The sequence below is a fragment of the Oncorhynchus clarkii genome, chromosome 24 (assembly GCF_045791955.1).
Source record: "Oncorhynchus clarkii lewisi isolate Uvic-CL-2024 chromosome 24, UVic_Ocla_1.0, whole genome shotgun sequence".
NCBI classification, from domain to species: domain Eukaryota; kingdom Metazoa; phylum Chordata; class Actinopteri; order Salmoniformes; family Salmonidae; genus Oncorhynchus; species Oncorhynchus clarkii.
In genome coordinates, this window is record NC_092170.1 from 16,929,327 (window position 1) to 16,949,462 (window position 20,136).

A 20,136-nucleotide genomic window follows, 5' to 3' on the forward strand; every position below is an offset into this window, starting at 1 on the left:
TCCCTCTATTTCTTTCTCTCCATCCCTCTATTTCTTTCTCTCCATCCCTCTATTTCTTTCTCTCCATCCCTCTATTTCTTTCTCCCCATCCCTCTATTTCTTTCTCTCTATCCCTCTATTTCTTTCTCTCCATCCCTCTATTTCTTTCTCCCCATCCCTCTATTTCTTTCTCCCCATCCCTCTATTTCTTTCTCCCTATCCCTCTATTTCTTTCTCTCCATCCCTCTATTTCTTTATCTCCATCGCTCTATTTCTTTCTCTCCATCCCTCTATTTCTTTCTCTCCATCCCTCTATTTCTTTCTCTCCATCCCTCTATTTCTTTCTCTCCATCCCTCTATTTCTTTCTCTCCATCCCTCTATTTCTTTCTCTCCATCCCTCTATTTCTTTCTCTCTATCCCTCTATTTCTTTCTCTCCATCCCTCTATTTCTTTCTCCCCATCCCTCTATTTCTTTCTCCCCATCCCTCTATTTCTTTCTCCCTATCCCTCTATTTCTTTCTCCCCATCCCTCTATTTCTTTCTCTCCATCCCTCTTTCTTTCTCTCCATCCCTCTATTTCTTTCTCCCCATCCTATTTCTTTCTCTCCATCCCTCTATTTCTTTCTCTACATCCCTCTATTTATTTCTCTCCATCCTATTTCTTTCTTTCCATCCCTCTATTTCTTTCTCTCCATCCCTCTATTTCTTTCTCTCCATCCCTCTATTTCTTTCTCCCCATCCCTCTATTTCTTTCTCCCCATCCTATTTCTTTCTCTCCATCCTATTTCTTTCTCTCCATCCATCTATTTCTTTCTCCCCATCCATCTATTTCTTTCTCTCCATCCTATTTCTTTCTCTCCATCCTATTTCTTTCTCGCCATCCCTCTATTTCTTTCTCTCCATCCCTCTATTTCTTTCTCTCCATCCCTCTATTTCTTTCTCTCCATCCCTCTATTTCTTTCTCTCCATCCTATTTCTTTCTCTCCATCCTATTTCTTTCTCTCCATCCTATTTCTTTCTCTCCATCCCTCTATTTCTTTCTCTCCATCCATCTATTTCTTTCTCTCCATCCCTCTATTTCTTTCTCTCCATCCATCTATTTCTTTCTCCCCATCCCTCTATTTCTTTCTCCCCATCCCTCTTTCTTTCTCCCCATCCCTCTATTTCTTTCTCCCCATCCCTCTATTTCTTTCTCTCCATCCCTCTATTTCTTTCTCTCAATCCCTCTATTTCTTTCTCCCCATCCCTCTATTTCTTTCTCCCCATCCCTCTATTTCTTTCTCTCCATCCTATTTCTTTCTCTCCGTCCTATTTCTTTCTCCCCATCCCTCTATTTCTTTCTCTCCATCCCTCTATTTCTTTCTCTCCATCCCTCTATTTCTTTCTCTCCGTCCTATTTATTTCTCTCCATCCATCTATTTCTTTCTCTCCATCCCTCTATTTCTTTCTCTCCATCCCTCTATTTCTTTCTCTCCATCCTATTTATTTCTCTCCATCCATCTATTTCTTTCTCTCCATCCCTCTATTTCTTTCTCTCCATCCTATTTCTTTCTCTCCATCCTATTTCTTTCTCTCCATCCCTCTATTTCTTTCTCCCCATCCCTCTATTTCTCTCCATCCTTCTATTTCTTTCTCTCCATCCCTCTATTTCTTTCTCTCCATCCCTCTATTTCTTTCTCTCCATCCCTCTATTTCTTTCTCTCCATCCCTCTATTTCTTTCTCTCCATCCCTCTATTTCTTTCTCTCCATCCCTCTCCATATCTTTCTCTCCATCCTTCTCCATTTCTTTCCCTCCATCCTTCTCCATTTCTTTCTCTCCATCCTTCTCCATTCATTTCTCTCCATCCTTCTCTACCTATGGCTGCGCACACGCTCGCACACACACACACACACACACACACACACACACACACACACACACACACACACACACACACACACACACACACACACACACACACACACACACACACACACACACACGTGAAGCCCCAAGCGGACGTTCTTCACGTTCCTCCGGTGATTGGAAACACACTCCAGTAAAACGTCCGTTGGACCTAATGTCAAGGTGAGGAGAGAAAGGCTGCCAACTCTTCCTGTCACACACACACACACACAATGCAGACACACACACACACACACAATGCAGACACACACACAAACACAATGCAGACACACACGCACAATGCAGACATACACAAACGCACAATGCACGTTCCTCCGGTGATTGGAAACACATACACACACGCACTCTTCCTGTCACACACACACACACACACACACGCACACACACACACACACACACACACACACACACACACACACACACACACACACACACACACACACACACACACACACACGTGAAGCCCCAAGCGGACGTTCTTCACGTTCCTCCGGTGATTGGAAACACACTCCAGTAAAACGTCCGTTGGACCTAATGTCAAGGTGAGGAGAGAAAGGCTGCCAACTCTTCCTGTCACACACACACACACAATGCAGACACACACACACACACACACAATTCAGACACACACACAAACACAATGCAGACACACACGCACAATGCAGACATACACACACGCACAATGCAGACATACACACACGCACAATGCAGACACACACACACACACACACACACACACACACACACACACACACACACACACACACACACACACACACACACACACACACACACACACACACACACACACACACACACACACACACACACACACACACGTGAAGCCCCAAGCGGACGTTCTTCACGTTCCTCCGGTGATTGGAAACACACTCCAGTAAAACGTCCGTGGGACCTAATGTCCAGGTGAGGAGAGAAAGGCTGCCAACTCTTCCTGTCACACACACACACACAGACACACACACACACACACACACACACACAATGCAGACACACACACACACACACACACAATGCAGACACACACACGCACAATGCAGACACACACACACACAATGCAGACACACACACACAATGCAGACACACGCAATGCAGACACACACACACACAATACAGACACACGCAATATAGACAAACACACACTTAATCTCTCCCTCTTGCCCTCTCTCACACACCCGACCCTTTCTCTACCTGGCTGGTGTCACATGTATCCGTTAGCTGGAAGGTGACTTGGCTGGAGGGGTGTGTGTGTTGCCCACTACAATGAATATACAAAGACTGCTTCTGTGGCTGGGGTGGACCAGGTGAGCAGATATCATCTAACACACACACACACTAGCTCACCTGCAGAGGAAATTACCTGCAGCACATCTCTACACCTGGACACTGGGGCTGACCGACCAGGGGAGGTAGGGAGAGAAAGAGAGAGAGAGAGAGAGAAAGAGAGAGCGAGAGAGAGAGAGAGAGAGAGAGAGGTTTTAGGGAATAAATATGAGGAGGGGGGGGTAAGGCAGTCGGCACCTGACCATTCTATGACACTGTGACTTCCTCTATGCCATCGGAAACCATGGTAACGTCCTTTCAACCTCCCAGCCCGGCCAATCCCTCAACAGCTCATAATATCGACTCCACAACTCAACCTGCACAAGGACAAAACCATCAGGAGACTAAAATAACTATAAAACAACCTTTGTGCCACCTGGGCTTTGTGAATAGACTACAAATATCTAAAGTTTCCCCTCCAATTACTTAGGTGGGGCGATATTGCCCCACATTCTAACTTCAACTGGGCTGAATAGAACATGTGGAATATTGCCACATGGACTAAGAAAGAGAGACAGCGAGACAGGGAGGAACTAGAAAAAGAATGATAGTGATAGAAAGCATTTCCGACAAGCATCCCCACATTGGGAGACTGAAATGAGTTCACCCCTCTGTTTCTATCATCTCTCACTTTCTCCCTCCCGCTCTCCCTCCTGACTTCGTTCTCATTTTCCATCTCCTATTCATTTTTAACCACTTGTCAGCGATGCGACCCCCACTCTGCTTTACAGATGGAGTGTGTTGGAGGGCGGCGGTGTGCATTAGCGTTACTCTGCTCCGCCTCCGCTAGCTAGCTGGGTGTAAAAAATACCATTACAGCTGCCGGCTGTGGGGTCGTCCAGATCGATCCATTATGGAGCTGAGAGGGCCGGCTGGGACCTACTTTAACACTGCCAAAGTGAGTTAGTGTCATGGAGACGAGGGAGAGATGGGAGGGAGACGAGGGAGGGAAGGGGTAGGCTTGTAGAGAGTGGGAGGCATATGCTGGGGAGAGAGAGGGAGGGACGAAGTGATAGGAGTGGAGGGACGAAGTGATAGGAGTGGAGGGACGAAGTGATAGGAGTGGAGGGACGAAGTGATAGGAGTGGAGGGACGAAGTGATAGGAGTAGAGGGACGAAGTGATAGGAGTAGAGGGACGAAGTGATAGGAGTAGAGGGATGAAGTGATAGGAGTGGAGGGACTAATTGATAGGAGTAGAGGGACGAAGTGATAGGAGTGGAGGGACGAAGTGATAGGAGTGGAGGGACGAAGTGATAGGAGTGGAGGGACGAAGTGATAGGAGTAGAGGGACGAAGTGATAGGAGTGGAGGGACAAATTGATAGGAGTGGAGGGACGAATTGATAGGAGTGGAGGGACGAAGTGATAGGAGTGGAGGGACGAAGTGATGGGAGTGGAGGGACGAAGTGATAGGAGAAAGAGAGTTGTCACCAACTTTGCATGGTGTCTACTCCAGGGTCGTCTCGGAGTGGACTTGTCAGTGTTAACGATGATGACAAGGACTTTTCCCCTGAAGAGACATAAGGAATATCTTTCTATACCCTGAGAAACACATCCATCCATGCATGTGTGCCCACAACGGCCCAGTGCCTTACATGGAGGGTAAAGGCTGGCACTCTGCAGCTCTATAGGATTAAGGTCATGTGTATTTAGGGATGGCATTGTCTCCAAACTGACATGTCGTCCCTAAAGTGACACTACACACCCTGCCACGCAGGCTTAGGGTGGGTGGGTGTATTGACATCTGTATGTGTGTATGCATGTTTACTTCCTACATACACACAGACATACCCATGGATACATAACAGTTAACAGAAACACTTAAGGGGACAGAAGTGACCTTGCAGGCACACCATCATGTCCCCACTCAGAAACATCACACAGTGTGAGGTTGAACAGGGAACACACAGCAGATACCCAGCACATTGGTGTCCTTTCAGCCGCTCAGCATCCACTGCCCCCTGGCATTACACACACAGAACACCTATGGCATCCACTGCCCCCTGGCATTACACACACAGAACACCTATGGCATCCACTGCCCCCTGGCATTACACACACAGAACACCTATGGCATCCACTGCCCCCTGGCATTACACACACAGAACACCTATGGCATCCACTGCCCCCTGGTATTACACACACAGAACACCTATGTCATCCACTGCCCCCTGGCATTACACACACAGAACACCTATGGCATCCACTGCCCCCTGGTATTACACACACAGAACACCTATGGCATCCACTGCCCCCTGGCATTACACACACAGAACACCTATGGCATCCACTGCCCCCTGGCATTACACACACAGAACACCTATGTCATCCACTGCCCCCTGGCATTACACACACAGAACACCTATGGCATCCACTGCCCCCTGGCATTACACACACAGAACACCTATGGCATCCACTGCCCCCTGGCATTACACACACAGAACACCTATGTCATCCACTGCCCCCTGGCATTACACACACAGAACACCTATGGCATCCACTGCCCCCTGGCATTACACACACAGAACACCTATGGCATCCGCTGCCCCCTGGCATTACACACACAGAACACCTATGGCATCCACTGCCCCCTGGCATTACACACACAGAACACCTATGTCATCCACTGCCCCCTGGCATTACACACACAGAACACCTATGGCATCCACTGCCCCCTGGTATTACACACACAGAACACCTATGGCATCCACTGCCCCCTGGCATTACACACACAGAACACCTATGGCATCCACTGCCCCCTGGCATTACACACACAGAACACCTATGTCATTCACTTCATGTCTCTCGCTCTCTCACCCCCCCTTTCCCCCCGCTCTTGCTCAGTCTCTTACCATCTCCTCCTCTAACCCTCCCTCTCCTCCTCTAACCCTCCCTCCCTCTCCTCCTCCTCCTCCTCTAACCCTCCCTCCTCTAACCCTCCCTCCTCTAACCCTCCCTCTCCTCCTCTAACCCTCCCTCTCCTCCTCTAACCCTCCCTCTCCTCCTCTAACCCCCCTCTCCTCCTCTATCCCTCCCTTTCCTCCTCTAACCCTCCCTCCCTCTCCTCCTCTAACCCTCCCTCTCCTCCTCCCTCTCCTCCTCTAACCCTCCCTCCCTCTCCTCCTTTAACCCTCCCTCCCTCTCCTCCTCTAACCCTCCCTCCCTCTCCTCCTCTAACCCTCCCTCCCTCTCCTCCTCTAACCCTCCCCCTCTCCTCCTCTAACCCCTCCCTCTCCTCCTCTAACCCTCCCTCCCTCTCCTCCTCTAACCCTCCCTCCCTCCCTCTCCTCCTCTTCTAACCCTCCCTCTCCTCCTCTTCTAACCCTCCCTCCCTCTCCTCCTCCTCTAACCCTCCCTCCCTCTCCTCCTCCTCTAACCCTCCCTCCCTCCCTCTCCTCCTCTAACCCTCCCTCTCCTCCTCTAACCCTCCCTCTCCTCCTCTAACCCTCCCTCTCCTCCTCTAACCCTCCCTCTCCTCCTCTAATCCTCCCTCTCCTCCTCTCTGTCAGACAAAGCGGTGTGGTGATAAGAATGGTATCTTTCACTGGCTGATTACAGGGGTGTGATGACAAAACAGATCTCTGTTAGAACTGGTGCCACCAACGTATTGTCCTGGCAACCCCCAGGCCACCGGAAGACGTGAAACCCTTAGAGAGCAGAGGGGACAGGTGACAAGGACCCCATTGATGGGAGGAGAGAAAGAAGAGTAGATGGGGAAAAATAAGGGTGTATGGGGGGGGAAGAGGAGGGAGTGAGGTCACGGGTAATGAAAGAAAGATATCCCCCCCATTTCCTTAAAGGAAGAGATCATATGGCATAATGGTTGTGAATGTGGCCACTATCTCTCCACACACAGGAGGCCTTTATGGCTGCTCAGGTAATTGTGGGGTATAGGGTTAAGGATCAGTTACTCTGTGTGTGTGCAGGTGCTCCTCTACCTTCCTGGGCAGTTGAAGGGACTCACCCATTCCCCCTCCGATTCATCCATCCCTCCACCTCTTACTACAACAGCTGGGGAAAGCCCCTCCTGCCCTGGGGGGTGCATGACAAGGAGGGGCTGCACTGAGCAGGTGACAATCCGTCTCTCTCAATTCAATTCAAGGGGCTTTATTGGCATGGGAAACATCTCTCTCTGTCTCTGTCTCAGTGAGCAGCAGCGTAAGCTGTGATAGTGTCAGGTATAGTGTCAGGTATAGTGTCAGGTATAGTACCAGGTATAGTGTCAGGTATAGTGTCAGGTATAGTGTCAGGTATAGTACCAGGTATAGTGTCAGGTATAGTGTCAGGTATAGTGTCAGGTATAGTACCAGGTATAGTGTCAGGTATAGTGTCAGGTATAGTGTCAGGTATAGTGTCAGGTATAGTGTCAGGTATAGTGCCAGGTATAGTGTCAGGTATAGTACAAGGTATAGTGTCAGGTATAGTGTCAGGTATAGTGTCAGGTATAGTGTCAGGTATAGTACCAGGTATAGTGTCAGGTATAGTGTCAGGTATAGTGTCAGGTATAGTACCAGGTATAGTACCAGGTATAGTACCAGGTATAGTGTCAGGTATAGTGTCAGGTATAGTACCAGGTATAGTGTCAGGTATAGTGTCAGGTATAGTGTCAGGTATAGTGTCAGGTATAGTACCAGGTATAGTACCAGGTATAGTGTCAGGTATAGTACCAGGTATAGTGTCAGGTATAGTACCAGGTATAGTACCAGGTATAGTGTCAGGTATAGTGTCAGGTATAGTGTCAGGTATAGTACCAGGTATAGTGTCAGGTATAGTGTCAGGTATAGTACCAGGTATAGTACCAGGTATAGTACCAGGTATAGTGTCAGGTATAGTGTCAGGTATAGTACCAGGTATAGTGTCAGGTATAGTGTCAGGTATAGTGTCAGGTATAGTGTCAGGTATAGTACCAGGTATAGTACCAGGTATAGTGTCAGGTATAGTACCAGGTATATAGTAGTCAGGTATAGTACCAGGTATAGTGTCAGGTATAGTGTCAGGTATAGTGTCAGGTATAGTACCAGGTATAGTGTCAGGTATAGTACCAGGCATAGTGTCAGGTATAGTGTCAGGTATAGTACCAGGTATAGTACCAGGTATAGTACCAGGTATAGTGTCAGGTATAGTACCAGGTATAGTACCAGGTATAGTACCAGGTATAGTGTCAGGTAGTCTCTCAGATGTTCGTATCTCTCTAATGGCTGTCAGCTACAGATTCAACATTGATTAGACCATTAATACCAACTGTCTCTGTTTAATGGACTAAACACACTTTTAATGCCTAACGGCAGCAGTGTTCACTAAGTTTCTTTGGTGCCGTGACCTCTCCTTCTCCTCCTATCAAGAGGACACACGTGATAACTGTCTCATAACATGCCTGCATCGTCTCTCTGCCTCCGTGCTCTGTCGCCAGCAACAAAACAAGTTAGATCCCTGGCTTCCGATAAAAGTCACGCCAGCTCGGCACACACAAGCGGGAGGGGGGGTAAAGGAAGTGTTTTTCTCCAGAACAAGGAGCAACGTGTTTTCTTAACTGAGTCATAACAAAACAACTACCTATCTAGACTGTAGGGACGCTGTGATCCCTGTCAGAGAGATATCAGCACAGAGAAGATGAACAGCCTTTCTTTCTGTCTTTGTTTGTGGCCCCTTTGGTCCCGTCGTACCACAGAATGATCCTGTGTAGTCTACCAGGACACTCACCTAGTCTACGTATGTGGAACATACAGACACACACACACACAGACAGGCCCTCATAGTGACTCTTCGGGACCAGATAGACAGTATTGATAATGGCGGCTGCATGTCCCATTGATTTTGTTTAGGATGGAAAAGTGAGACTTTGGCTGTAGAGCTTCCACTTCCCTCCTCCCTGCCCATAAATGTGTATGTGTATACGCGTGTGTGTGTGTATACGCATGTGCGTGCGTGTGCGTGTGTGTGTGATCCAGTCCTAAGCCCCTCAGGACTGATTTAGTGGAGTGTGTACTGTAGGATACAGCACATACAGAGATAACATCCCAGACACTGGGGAGACTGTCTATGAGTCCCAATGACTGGAAGAGTCTCTACAGTGGAACTAACTTACTGTATGACTGATGTTACTGCCACTAAGCACTTATTCAAATCACAAGTTGCTGGGACCTTGGCTACATTAGCTGCAAAAAAACATGTACACACACAATCTGCACTAATCCATGGCAAAAAGAACACACACTTGTCCTTTTGAAGGTAAGAGAAAAGAGATGTGTGTGTGAGATAAGAGGCGCCACACCGGTGGCAGGTCAGAGAGCTGAGACTGATAACGATCACTACCCTCCCTTCATCTCTCCTCCTCCTACCGCCTCTCCTCCTCCTCTTTCAGACAACGAGAGAGAGAGAGAGAGAACGAGAGAGAGAGAGAGAGAACGAGAGAGAGAGAGCGATAGAGAAAGAGAACGATAGAGAGAGAGAGAACGATAGAGAAAGAGAACGATAGAGAGAGAGAGAACGAGAGAGAGAAAGATAGAGAGAGAGAACGATAGAGAGAGAGAACGATAGAGAGAGAACGATAGAGAAAGAGAAAGATAGAGAGAGAGAACGATAGAGAAAGAGAACAATAGAGAAAGAGAGAACGATAGAGAGAGAGAACGATAGAGAGAGAGAACGATAGAGAGAGAGAGAACGATAGAGAGAGAGAGAGAATGATAGAGCGATAGAGATTCTTCCTGGTTCAGACCAGGTAAGAATGTACTTTGTTGATGATTTAGGTTTTTGGTGAAAGGGAGTGAGATACCTCGTCAAAACAGGGCTTCAAGTGAAGATACAGTGGTGATAAAACAAACAAGGTTACTGTACCTTCTACATCCAAGGCCTTTACTATTCATCCACTCAATCACCGGATCATAAGACCGTACTGAACACACGGCAGAAATACCACAACATCATACCAGTCACATTGATCTTAACGGTGGCTTCACGATGACATAAAAACACAAGCACTAAATCCAATTGGGATTCTCACAAGATCAGTATAACAGCAATAACCCCTAGAGAACAACACTGTACGTGCCGGCTTTCATCTCAACATGATTGGATTAAACCCTAACAGCCTAACAGGATGAAGAAAAGGCCAAACGTAAAAAGACACTATCTTTAAAGCAGATCAATCTAATCTAATTCACAGATGAGACCAGAAAGGTCTACATTAGGTCCACTCATCCAATCACAATGCAGGGTTATGATTATGGTTATCACTAGGGTGATTTCTGGCTTGGATACTGTGAAAAGTCAGACTAGATTATCATGTTGGTCATTATGTGGCTGGTTTTAAAGGGTTAATGTGATTGTGTGTCTGAACAGGAAAACAAAGGCTTGAGTGTAGGCTAGGCCCACAGCCAAAATGTTATGATCATTATGAAGAAGACACAGTTCACACAGGTCATGGGTTTTGCATTTATGTTTGTGTGTGTGTGTGTGTGTGTGTGTGTGTGTGTGTGTGTGTGTGTGTGTGTGTGTGTGTGTGTGTGTGTGTGTGTGTGTGTGTGTGTGTGTGTGTGTGTGTGTGTACACAGACAATCTGTATTGAACCAGGTACAGACATATCTGTACACAGTTCCATTCCACAAATAAATAAATAGACACAGACAGACAGACAAGACAGGACAGACGGTAGAGTATATAGTAGCATGGTTCCTACCTGATCCTGTATCAATGACCGTCCCGTGTCCCCTCCGTTCAGCCACCAGCCGAGAGGAACCAGGCATGCTGACCGGCTCAGAACGCACCGGCTGGATCCTACACACACAGACATGTAATGCTACTATGTGTGTGTTTATTTATCTGCTGTTATGCTGTGTTTATTTGCAGATTTCATGTTATTTATACAGTATATATAATTAGTATAATTGAGACCTGTTAAAAATAGCATAAGTTACAGACAACTACAGCAGCATGATTGTCTACCTACCTGAGACTGTGTAGGTCCAGGTCATCAGTGTGGAAGTCCAACAGAGGCTGTTGAATGTCGCTGGGGCCCTGGGACTGCAGCACGGAGGAGGAGGAGGAGATGACCGTAGTCTGACCAGATGGGTGGATGGTCTTAAACTGGAACTGAGGACCCATCCACAGCCGACGGTGAGGCCCTGTGTGAGTGACTATCTCCACCTGGTAGGGGCCAGACAACAACGTTAGCAATAGCATGCTAGAAACATAAAACCACTGGAATGGATAGTGCAGTTATCTTTGTTTTATTTCATTTAGGTAGAACTAAATACTGGTACTGTGTGTACAAACTGCTGAAAACCAGTTTCCCATTTGGGAGTAATAAAATAACTACTACAGCGTCACTGTCCACATCCGTTCAGGATGTAAACCTGTCAGACTAAAGCCTGTTGTCCACAGAGACAAGCCGATGTAGTCCCAGTGAGCTGGCGGGCGGGGCGGCGTGAGTTAGGGGAAGAGGAAATGAGGGAGACAGATTTCCATGGCAATGGGATTAGAGGACGAGCGTCAGAGCCACATTAGCGTCACTGTTTCAGAGAAATGCCACCGTGGCCGTTAAGGCTCAGGAACAGCTCTCTGCAGCGTCTGCCCCCTGAGAGATGGCATGGTGGGCATTAAGATGACAGCGTGGCAGACTCCAGAAAGGTCTGTCAGTAATGTTACACTAGATGGATGGGGAGATGAGGAGAGGACAGAACAATTCTAACTAGCTTTTACCTCTCTTTACACCCAATCCCTCTCTGCCCTCTCCCTCTCTGCCCTCTCCCTCAATCCCTCTCTGCCCTCAATCCCTCTCTGCCCTCTCCCTCAATCTCTCTCTGCCCTCTCCCTCAATCCCTCTCTGCCCTCAATCCCTCTCTGCCCTCTCCCTCAATCCCTCTCTGCCCTCTCCCTCAATCTCTCTCTGCCCTCTCCCTCAATCTCTCTCTGCCCTCAAAATCTCTCTCTGCCTCAATCCCTCGCTCTCATTCTCTCTCCCTTATCCCTTCTCCAACTCTCTTTCTCACTAAGAGCTCCTCTCAATCCTTCGGTCTTGTTTATTTAACACAGGCTCCCCTCCTTCCACACTTATGTCTATTTGGCTGTGGAAGAGCCAAGACAGGGGTGACAGCATAGGGTCTCATAATACGTCCATGGGGTGTGAGTGATAAGTGGTTTGGCACAGCTGTGTAAATTAGGCCACACACAGACACACAGACAGACAGAGGATTTCAGTGTGTGTACATTAGTGTCGACCAGCCCCAGAGATCAACAGATGCCATGGCTCTCTTCAGTGTCGGGGCGCAGGGCCAGATGTTGGTCTCTCACCTCCGCCCTCCTATCTGTCGCGCCCTGTCCTGACATACTGTGCCTGACAATATGAGTTATCACAGAGTTGTGTAGAGCTCACAGAACCACCAAAGGACTGTTGATAGAACAGCTTACTTGGATATGAAGTCACTGAATAGCACAGGAAGTGGAGGAGGGAGAGAATTATAGTCCAGTCTCCAGAGGCCCGGTCGCTACTGCAATAACCCAATAGAATGAGTCATGACCGTCAGAGCCTGACCTGATGACTTGATGGAGGGGTATTGAAACCAGGAGGATAAGGGGGAATCTGTGGTGCTGCTTCTGGCATTGTTGTCATCTGACAGACCTGAGAGCCACTTACACTATTACGCACCAAAGCTATGTCCCAAATGGCCCCCTATTCAATATATAATGCATTACTTTTGACCAGACGTATGGGCCCTGGTCAAAAGTAGTGCACTATAAAGGGAAAAGGGGGACATTTGGGACACAAGCAATGTCTCCTGAGTCGCGCTACATACAGGGCCCAGACGGACGGCACACACCAAAGGTCACGATGTGGCGCTTCAATAGAAAAAAGCAGATCCATCTGATTCTGAACACTGCTGATAATCTAATGAAGGAATATCATTTAATGACATCCACAAGACAGCGGTGCTCTAACTCAATCTATCCATTATCATCATACTATAAATGTTTCACTATTTATCCTCCAGACTATTGTACAGAACAGAATTGACAGCATGACCTTGGAAGGCTCGTTTCTACAATGGATCAAGACCTGTGTTCTGTCTTCCAGTGCCATTTCACATTTGAATTTGAAAGGCGACGAGGTAAGTGTGTTGGGATAACCTGGAGGACAAGTGAGATGCCATGTTGAGGAGCCTCATCCAATGATTTACAGGAGCTATTCAGTGTGAGAATTATAGTCATTTAAAATTCACTGTGCTGTTTCCTGAGGATAGCACTGCTACAACCTCCAAGTCCTGTGGTATCTTTGTTGAGTGCAATAAGTCAGAACCTCTGCTTAACTAGTTTGTCTGACAGACACCACCCCCCCATAGTACTGTGTCCCCATCACTGCTTGGGAGTTTGAAGCACAACCTTATCAAAACAGCACAACTCCCCCTAGTGGCCTGGCTGCCAATCTCCATTAAAAAGACTTCACCTGGCCAATAATAGCACAGCGCAAGCATAAATACGGCCAAGCTTCACTATTTTTGGTGCAGGAGATGGTAGAAAGACGGTAGTTGGTTTGGCTCCCGGCAACACAATCATAGTGGCTACTAACCACAGAATAACAACATTTACCCCAATTCATTATATATGGCCAGAAATGTTACTGGAGGAGATGTGATGGTTCCTTGCAGAGATCAGGCTTCAGACATGAGGAAGTGAAGGGTTAACCAAGCTGAAGATAGTGGGGTCATACAGTTGAAATCGGAAGTTTACATACACTTAGGTTGGAGTCATTAAAACTAGTTTATCAACCACTCCACAAATGTCTTGATAACAAACTATAGTTTTGGCAAGTCGGTTAGGACATCTACTTTGTGACACAAGTCATTTTCCAACAACAGACATATTATTTCACTTATAATTCACCGTATCACAATTCCAGTAGATCAGAAGTTTACATACACTAAGTTGACTGTGCCTCGAAACAGCTTGGAAAACTCCAGAAAATAATGTCATGGCATTAGAAGCTTCTGATAGGCAAACTTACATTATTTGTGTCAATTGGAGGTGTACCTGTGGATGTATTTCAAGGCCTACCTTCAAACTCTGTGCCTCTTTGGTTGACATCATGGGAAAATAAAAAGAAATCAGCCAAGACCTCAGAAAATAAATTGTTGACTTCCACAAGTCTGGTTAATCCTTGGGAGCAACTTCCAAACGCCTGAAGGTACCACGTTCATCTGTACAAACAATAGTATGCATATATATGTCTCCTAGAGATGAACGTACTTTGGTACGAAAAGTGCAAATCAATCCCAGAACAACAGCAAAGGACCATGTGAAGATGCTGGAGGAAACCGGTACAGAAGTATCTATATCCACAGTAAGACAAGTCCTATATCGACATAACCTGAAAGGCCGCTCAGCAAGGAAGAAGCCACCGCTCCAAAACCACCATAAAAAAGCCAGACTACGGTTTGCAACTGCACATGGGAACAAATATCATACTTTTTGAACCGTTTGGCCATAATGACCATCGTTATGTTTGGAGGAAAAAGGGGGACGCTTGCAAGACGAAGAACACCATTCCAACCGTGAAGCACGGGGGTACAGCATCATGTTGTGGGGGTACTTTGCTACAGGAGGGACTGGCGCACTTCACAAAACAGATGGCACCATAAGGAAGGAAAATTATGTGAATATATTGAAGCAACATCTCAAAACATCAGTTAAAGTTAAAGCTTCCAAATGGACAATATCCCCAAGCATACTTCCAAAGTTGTGGCAAAATGGCTTAAGGACAACAAAGTCAAGGTATTGGAGTGGCCATCACAAAGCCTGGACCTCATCCCTATAGAAAATGTGTGGGCAGAACTGAAAAAGCATGTGCGAGCAAGGAGGCCTACAAACCTGACTCCGTTACACCAGCTCTGTCAGGAGGAATGGGACGAAATTCACCCAACTTATTGTGGGAAGCTTGTGGAAGGCTACCCGAAACGTTTGACCCAAGTTAAACAATTTCAAGGCAATGCTAATAAATACTAACTGAGTGTATGTAAACTTCTGACCCACTGGGAAATTGATGAAATAAATAAAAGCTGAAATAAATCACTCTACTATTACTCTGACATTTCACGTTCTTAAAATAAAGTGGTGATCCTAACTGACCTAAGACAGGAAATTCTTACTAGGATTAAATGTCAAGAATTGTGAAAAATTGAGTTTAAATGTACAGTGGGGAGAACAAGTATTTGATACACTGCCGATTTTGCAGGTTTTCCTACTTACAAAGCATGTAGAGGTCTGTAATTTTTATCATAGGTACACTTCAACTGTGTGAGACGGAATCTAAAACAAAAATCCAGAAAATCACATTGTATGATTTTTAAGTAATTAATTTGCATTTTATTGCATGACATAAGTATTTGATCACCTACCAACCAGTAAGAATTCCGGCTCTCACAGACCTGTTTTTCTTTAAGAATCCCCCGTTCTTCACTCATTACCTGTATTAACTGCACCTGTTTGAACTCGTTACCTGTATAAAAGACACCTGTCCACACACTCAATCAAACAGACTCCAACCTCTCCACAATGGCCAAGACCAGAGAGCTGTGTAAGGACATCAGGGATAAAATAGTAGACCTGCACAAGGCTGGGATGGGCTACAGGACAATAGGCAAGCAGCTTGGTGAGAAGGCAACAACTGTTGGCGCAATTATTAGAAAATGGAAGAAGTTCAAGATGACGGTCAATCACACTCGGTCTGGGGCTCCATGCAAGATCTCACCTCGTGGGGCATCAATGATCATGAGGAAGGTGAGGGATCAGCCCAGAACTACACGGCAGGACCCGGTCAATGACCTGAAGAGAGCTGGGACCACAGTCTCAAAGAAAACCATTAGTAACACACTACGCCATCATGGATTAAAATCCTGCAGCGCACGCAAGGTCCCCCTGCTCAAGCCAGCGCATGTCCAGGCCCGTCTGAAGTTTGCCAATGACCATCTGGATGATCCAGAGGAGGAATGGGAAGGTCACGTGGTCTGATGAGACAAAAATAGAGCTTTTTGGTCTAAACTCCACTCGCCGTGTTTGGAGGAAGAAGGAGGATGAGTACAACCCCAAGAACACCATCCCAACCGCGAAGCATGGAGGTGGAAACATCATTCTTTGGGGATGCTTTTCTGCAAAGGGGACAGGACGACTGCACCCTATTGAGGGGAGGATGGATGGGGCCATGTATCGCAAGATCTTGGCCAACAACCTCCTTCCCTCAGTAAGAGCATTGAAGATGGGTCGTGGCTGGGTCTTCCAGCATGACAACGACCCGAAACACACAGCCAGGGCAACTAAGGAGTGGCTCCGTAAGAAGCATCTCAAGGTCCAGGAGTGGCCTAGCCAGTCTCCAGACCTGAACCCAATAGAAAATCTTTGGAGGGAGCTGAAAGTCCGTATTGCCCAGCGACAGCCCCGAAACCTGACGGATCTGGAGAAGGTCTGTATGGAGGAGTGGGCCAAAATCCCTGCTGCAGTGTGTGCAAACCTGGTCAAGGACTACAAGAAACGTATGATCTCTGTAATTGCAAACAAAGGTTTCTGTACCAAATATTAAGTTCTGCTTTTCTGATGTATCAAATACTTATGTCATGCAATAAAATGCAAATTAATTACTTAAAAATCATACAATGTGATTTTCTGGATTTTGGTTTTAGATTCTGTCTCTCACAGTTGAAGTGTACATATGCTAAAAATTACAGACCTCTACATGCTTTGTAAGTAGGAAAACCTGCCAAATCGGCAGTGTATCAAATACTTGTTCTCCCCACTGTATTTGGCTAAGGTGTATGCAACCTTCCGACTTCAACTGTATCGCCATACAACTTATCTATCTGTAATGTAAATATCCCAACCATACAGTGCCCTCGGAAAGTATTTAGACCCCACGACTTTTTCCACATTTTGTTACGTTACAGCCTCATTCTAAAATTAATTAAACACACAATACCCAATAATGACAAAGCAAAAACAGGTTTTTTTTTTTTTTTAATACATTTTCAAAAAAATCTAACTGAAACATCACATTTTCATAAGTATTCAGACCCTTTACTCAGTACTTTGTTGAAGCACCTTTGGCAGCGATTATAGCCTCGAGTTTTCTTGGGTACGACGCTACAAGCTTGACACACCTGTATTTGGGGCATTTCTCCCATTCTTCTCTGCAGATCCTCTCAAGCTCTATCAGGCTGGATGGGGAGCGTCGCTGCACTTGTCTCAAAACCACTCCTGCGTTGTCTTGGCTGTGTGCTTAGGGTCATTATCCTGTTAAAAGGTGAACCATCACCCAAGTCTGAGGTCCTGAAGCAGGTTTTCATCAAGGATCTCTCTGTACTTTGCGCTTTTTATCTTTCCCTCGATCCGGACTAGTCTCCCAGTCCCTGCTGCTGAAAAACACCCCCACAGCATGATGCTGCCACCACCATGCTTCACTGTAGGGATGGTGCCAGGTTTCCTCCAGACATGGTTTCGTCAGACCAAAGAATATTGTTTCTTATGGTCAGAGTCCTTTAGGTGCCTTTTGGCAAACTCCAAGCGGGCTGTCATTTGCCTTTTACTGAGGATTGGCTTCCATCTGGCCACTCTACCATAAAGGCCTGGTTGGTGCTGCAGAGATGGTTGTCCTTCTGGAAGGTTCACCCATCTTCACAAAGGAACACTGGAGCTCTACCAGAGTGACCATTGGGTTCTTGGTCACCTCCCTGACGGAGCCCTTGGTGGTTCCAAACTTAATCCATTTAAGAATGATGGAGGCCACTGTGTTCTTGGGGACTTTCAATGCGGCAGACATTTTTGTGGGACCTTATATAAACAGGTGTGTGCCTTTCCAAATCATGTCCAATGAATTGAATTTAACACAGGTGGACTCCAATCAAGTTGTAGAAACATCTCAAGGATGATCAATGGTAACAGGATGCACCTAAGCTCAATGTAGAGTCTGTGTGTAGATTGCTGAGGAATATTTTTTCTTTAATCTATTTTAGAATAAGGCTGTAACATAACAAAATGTGGAAAAAGTCAAGGGGTCTGAATACTTTCCGAAGGCACTGTATATCTCTCCAAACCACATCTCACGGCAGTACTCAGTGCCAAAATGACCACTATTTGGTATTAGATTAAAATGTAATCTTATTTCATGCTGTAATAGTGGCATCATGCACCGCTGGACAAAGACAAGGAATCTAAGAGTCAAGAGTCACTTAGTCCAAAAACCACCTATTAGCTCCTGGGTCATTCCACCAATTAGGTGCCTTTTGAGTAAGTTAACTTGGTGGAAAAAACAAACACATTCTGTCATAAAGAACACAAAAAACGTTCTCCCATCTCAAAAATTAGTAGAGTAAGTGCCTATTAAGCGCCAAATAAAGTAACAGGGTTGACCGTAACAGGGTTGACAATTTCATCTTAAATCAGCCATGAATCCTCTCGTGACAGGGGGAAAGGAAGCTTGGAGGGCAGGGAGTGGCGATTGAATGCAGGCTTCACAAAAAATGTTTTGTCTATCTATGGGTGACATGTTATACTTGACACACTCAGTTTTCCACCAAAAAACAACAGAAAATGGCCAAAGAGTAGAACCAGCTGCTTTTACACTAGGATATAACTATTAGATGTTCGTGATTTCTTTTGAATTTTTTCTTTATAAAGGAATAGATTTACCATATTAAAACGAGAGTTCAGTTCCTGTAACAGGATTGACCTTAAAATTATGTACAGGGTTTGAAACATGTTGGGGTTAAGTAGGTTAAATCTTCCCAGAAGTCACAGAGAATGCAGAGGGACATGTCAAAATGCACAATTTGGGAACTTTATCAAGTCTTCATTCATTTAAAAAAAATCAGGTTTGTAGAATTTTCTTAGTGCTGTACAATATACCCTGCTCAAAAAAATAAAGGGAACACTTAAACAACACAATGTAACTCCAAGTCAATCACACTTCTGTGAAATCAAAACTGTCCACTTAGGAAGCAACACTGATTGACAATAAATTTCACATGCTGTTGTGCAAATGGAATAGACAACAGGTGGAAATTATAGGCAATTAGCAAGACACCCCCAATAAAGGAGTGGTTCTACAGGTGGTAACCACAGACCACTTCTCAGTTCCTATGCTTCCTGGCTGATGTTTTGGTCACTTTTGAATGCTGGCGGTGCTTTCACTCTAGTGGTAGCATGAGACGGCGTCTACAACCCACACAAGTGGCTCAGGTAGTGCAGCACATCCAGGATGGCACATCAATGCGAGCTGTGGCAAGAAGGTTTGCTGTGTCTGTCAGCGTAGTGTCCAGAGCATGGAGGCGCTACCAGGAGACAGGCCAGTACATCAGGAGACGTGGAGGAGGCCGTTGAGGGCAACAACCCAGCAGCAGGACCGCTACCTCCGCCTTTGTGCAAGGAGGAGCAGGAGGATCACTGCTAGAGCCCTGCAAAATTACCTCCAGCAGGCCACAAATGTGCATGTGTCTGCTCAAACGGTCAGAAACAGACTCCATGAGGGTGGTATGAGGGCCCGGCGTCCACAGGTGGGGGTTGTGCTTACAGCCCAACACCGTGCAGGACGTTTGGCATTTGCCAGAGAACACCAAGATTGGCAAATTCGCCACTGGCGCCCTGTGCTCTTCAGATGAAAGCAGGTTCACACTGAGCACGTGACAGACGTGACAGAGTCTGGAGACGCCGTGGAGAACGTTCTGCTGCCTGCAACATCCTCCAGCATGACCAGTTTGGCGGTGGGTCAGTCATGGTGTGGGGTGGCATTTCTTTGGGGGGCCGCACAGCCCTCCATGTGCTCGCCAGAGGTAGCCTGACTGCCATTAGGTACCGAGATGAGATCCTCAGACCCCTTAGAACATATGCTGGTGCGGTTGGTCCTGGGTTCCTCCTAATGCAAGACAATGCTAGA

At 46.4% G+C, this 20,136-nt stretch overlaps 1 protein-coding gene across 6 annotated transcripts in view; it reads right to left on the bottom strand.

Moving 5' to 3' along the window:
• Positions 1-20,136, bottom strand: part of LOC139382361 (BCAS3 microtubule associated cell migration factor-like) — a 323,347-nt gene that overhangs the window by 167,465 nt on the left and 135,746 nt on the right. For all 6 annotated transcript variants that reach the window (XM_071126351.1, XM_071126350.1, XM_071126352.1 and 3 more), the window contains 2 exons: positions 11,173-11,369; positions 10,903-11,000 (listed from right to left, as the gene is read on the bottom strand). In XM_071126351.1, coding sequence (XP_070982452.1) covers positions 10,903-11,000; positions 11,173-11,369 — 295 coding nt within the window. The remainder of the gene's footprint in view (positions 1-10,902; positions 11,001-11,172; positions 11,370-20,136) is intronic.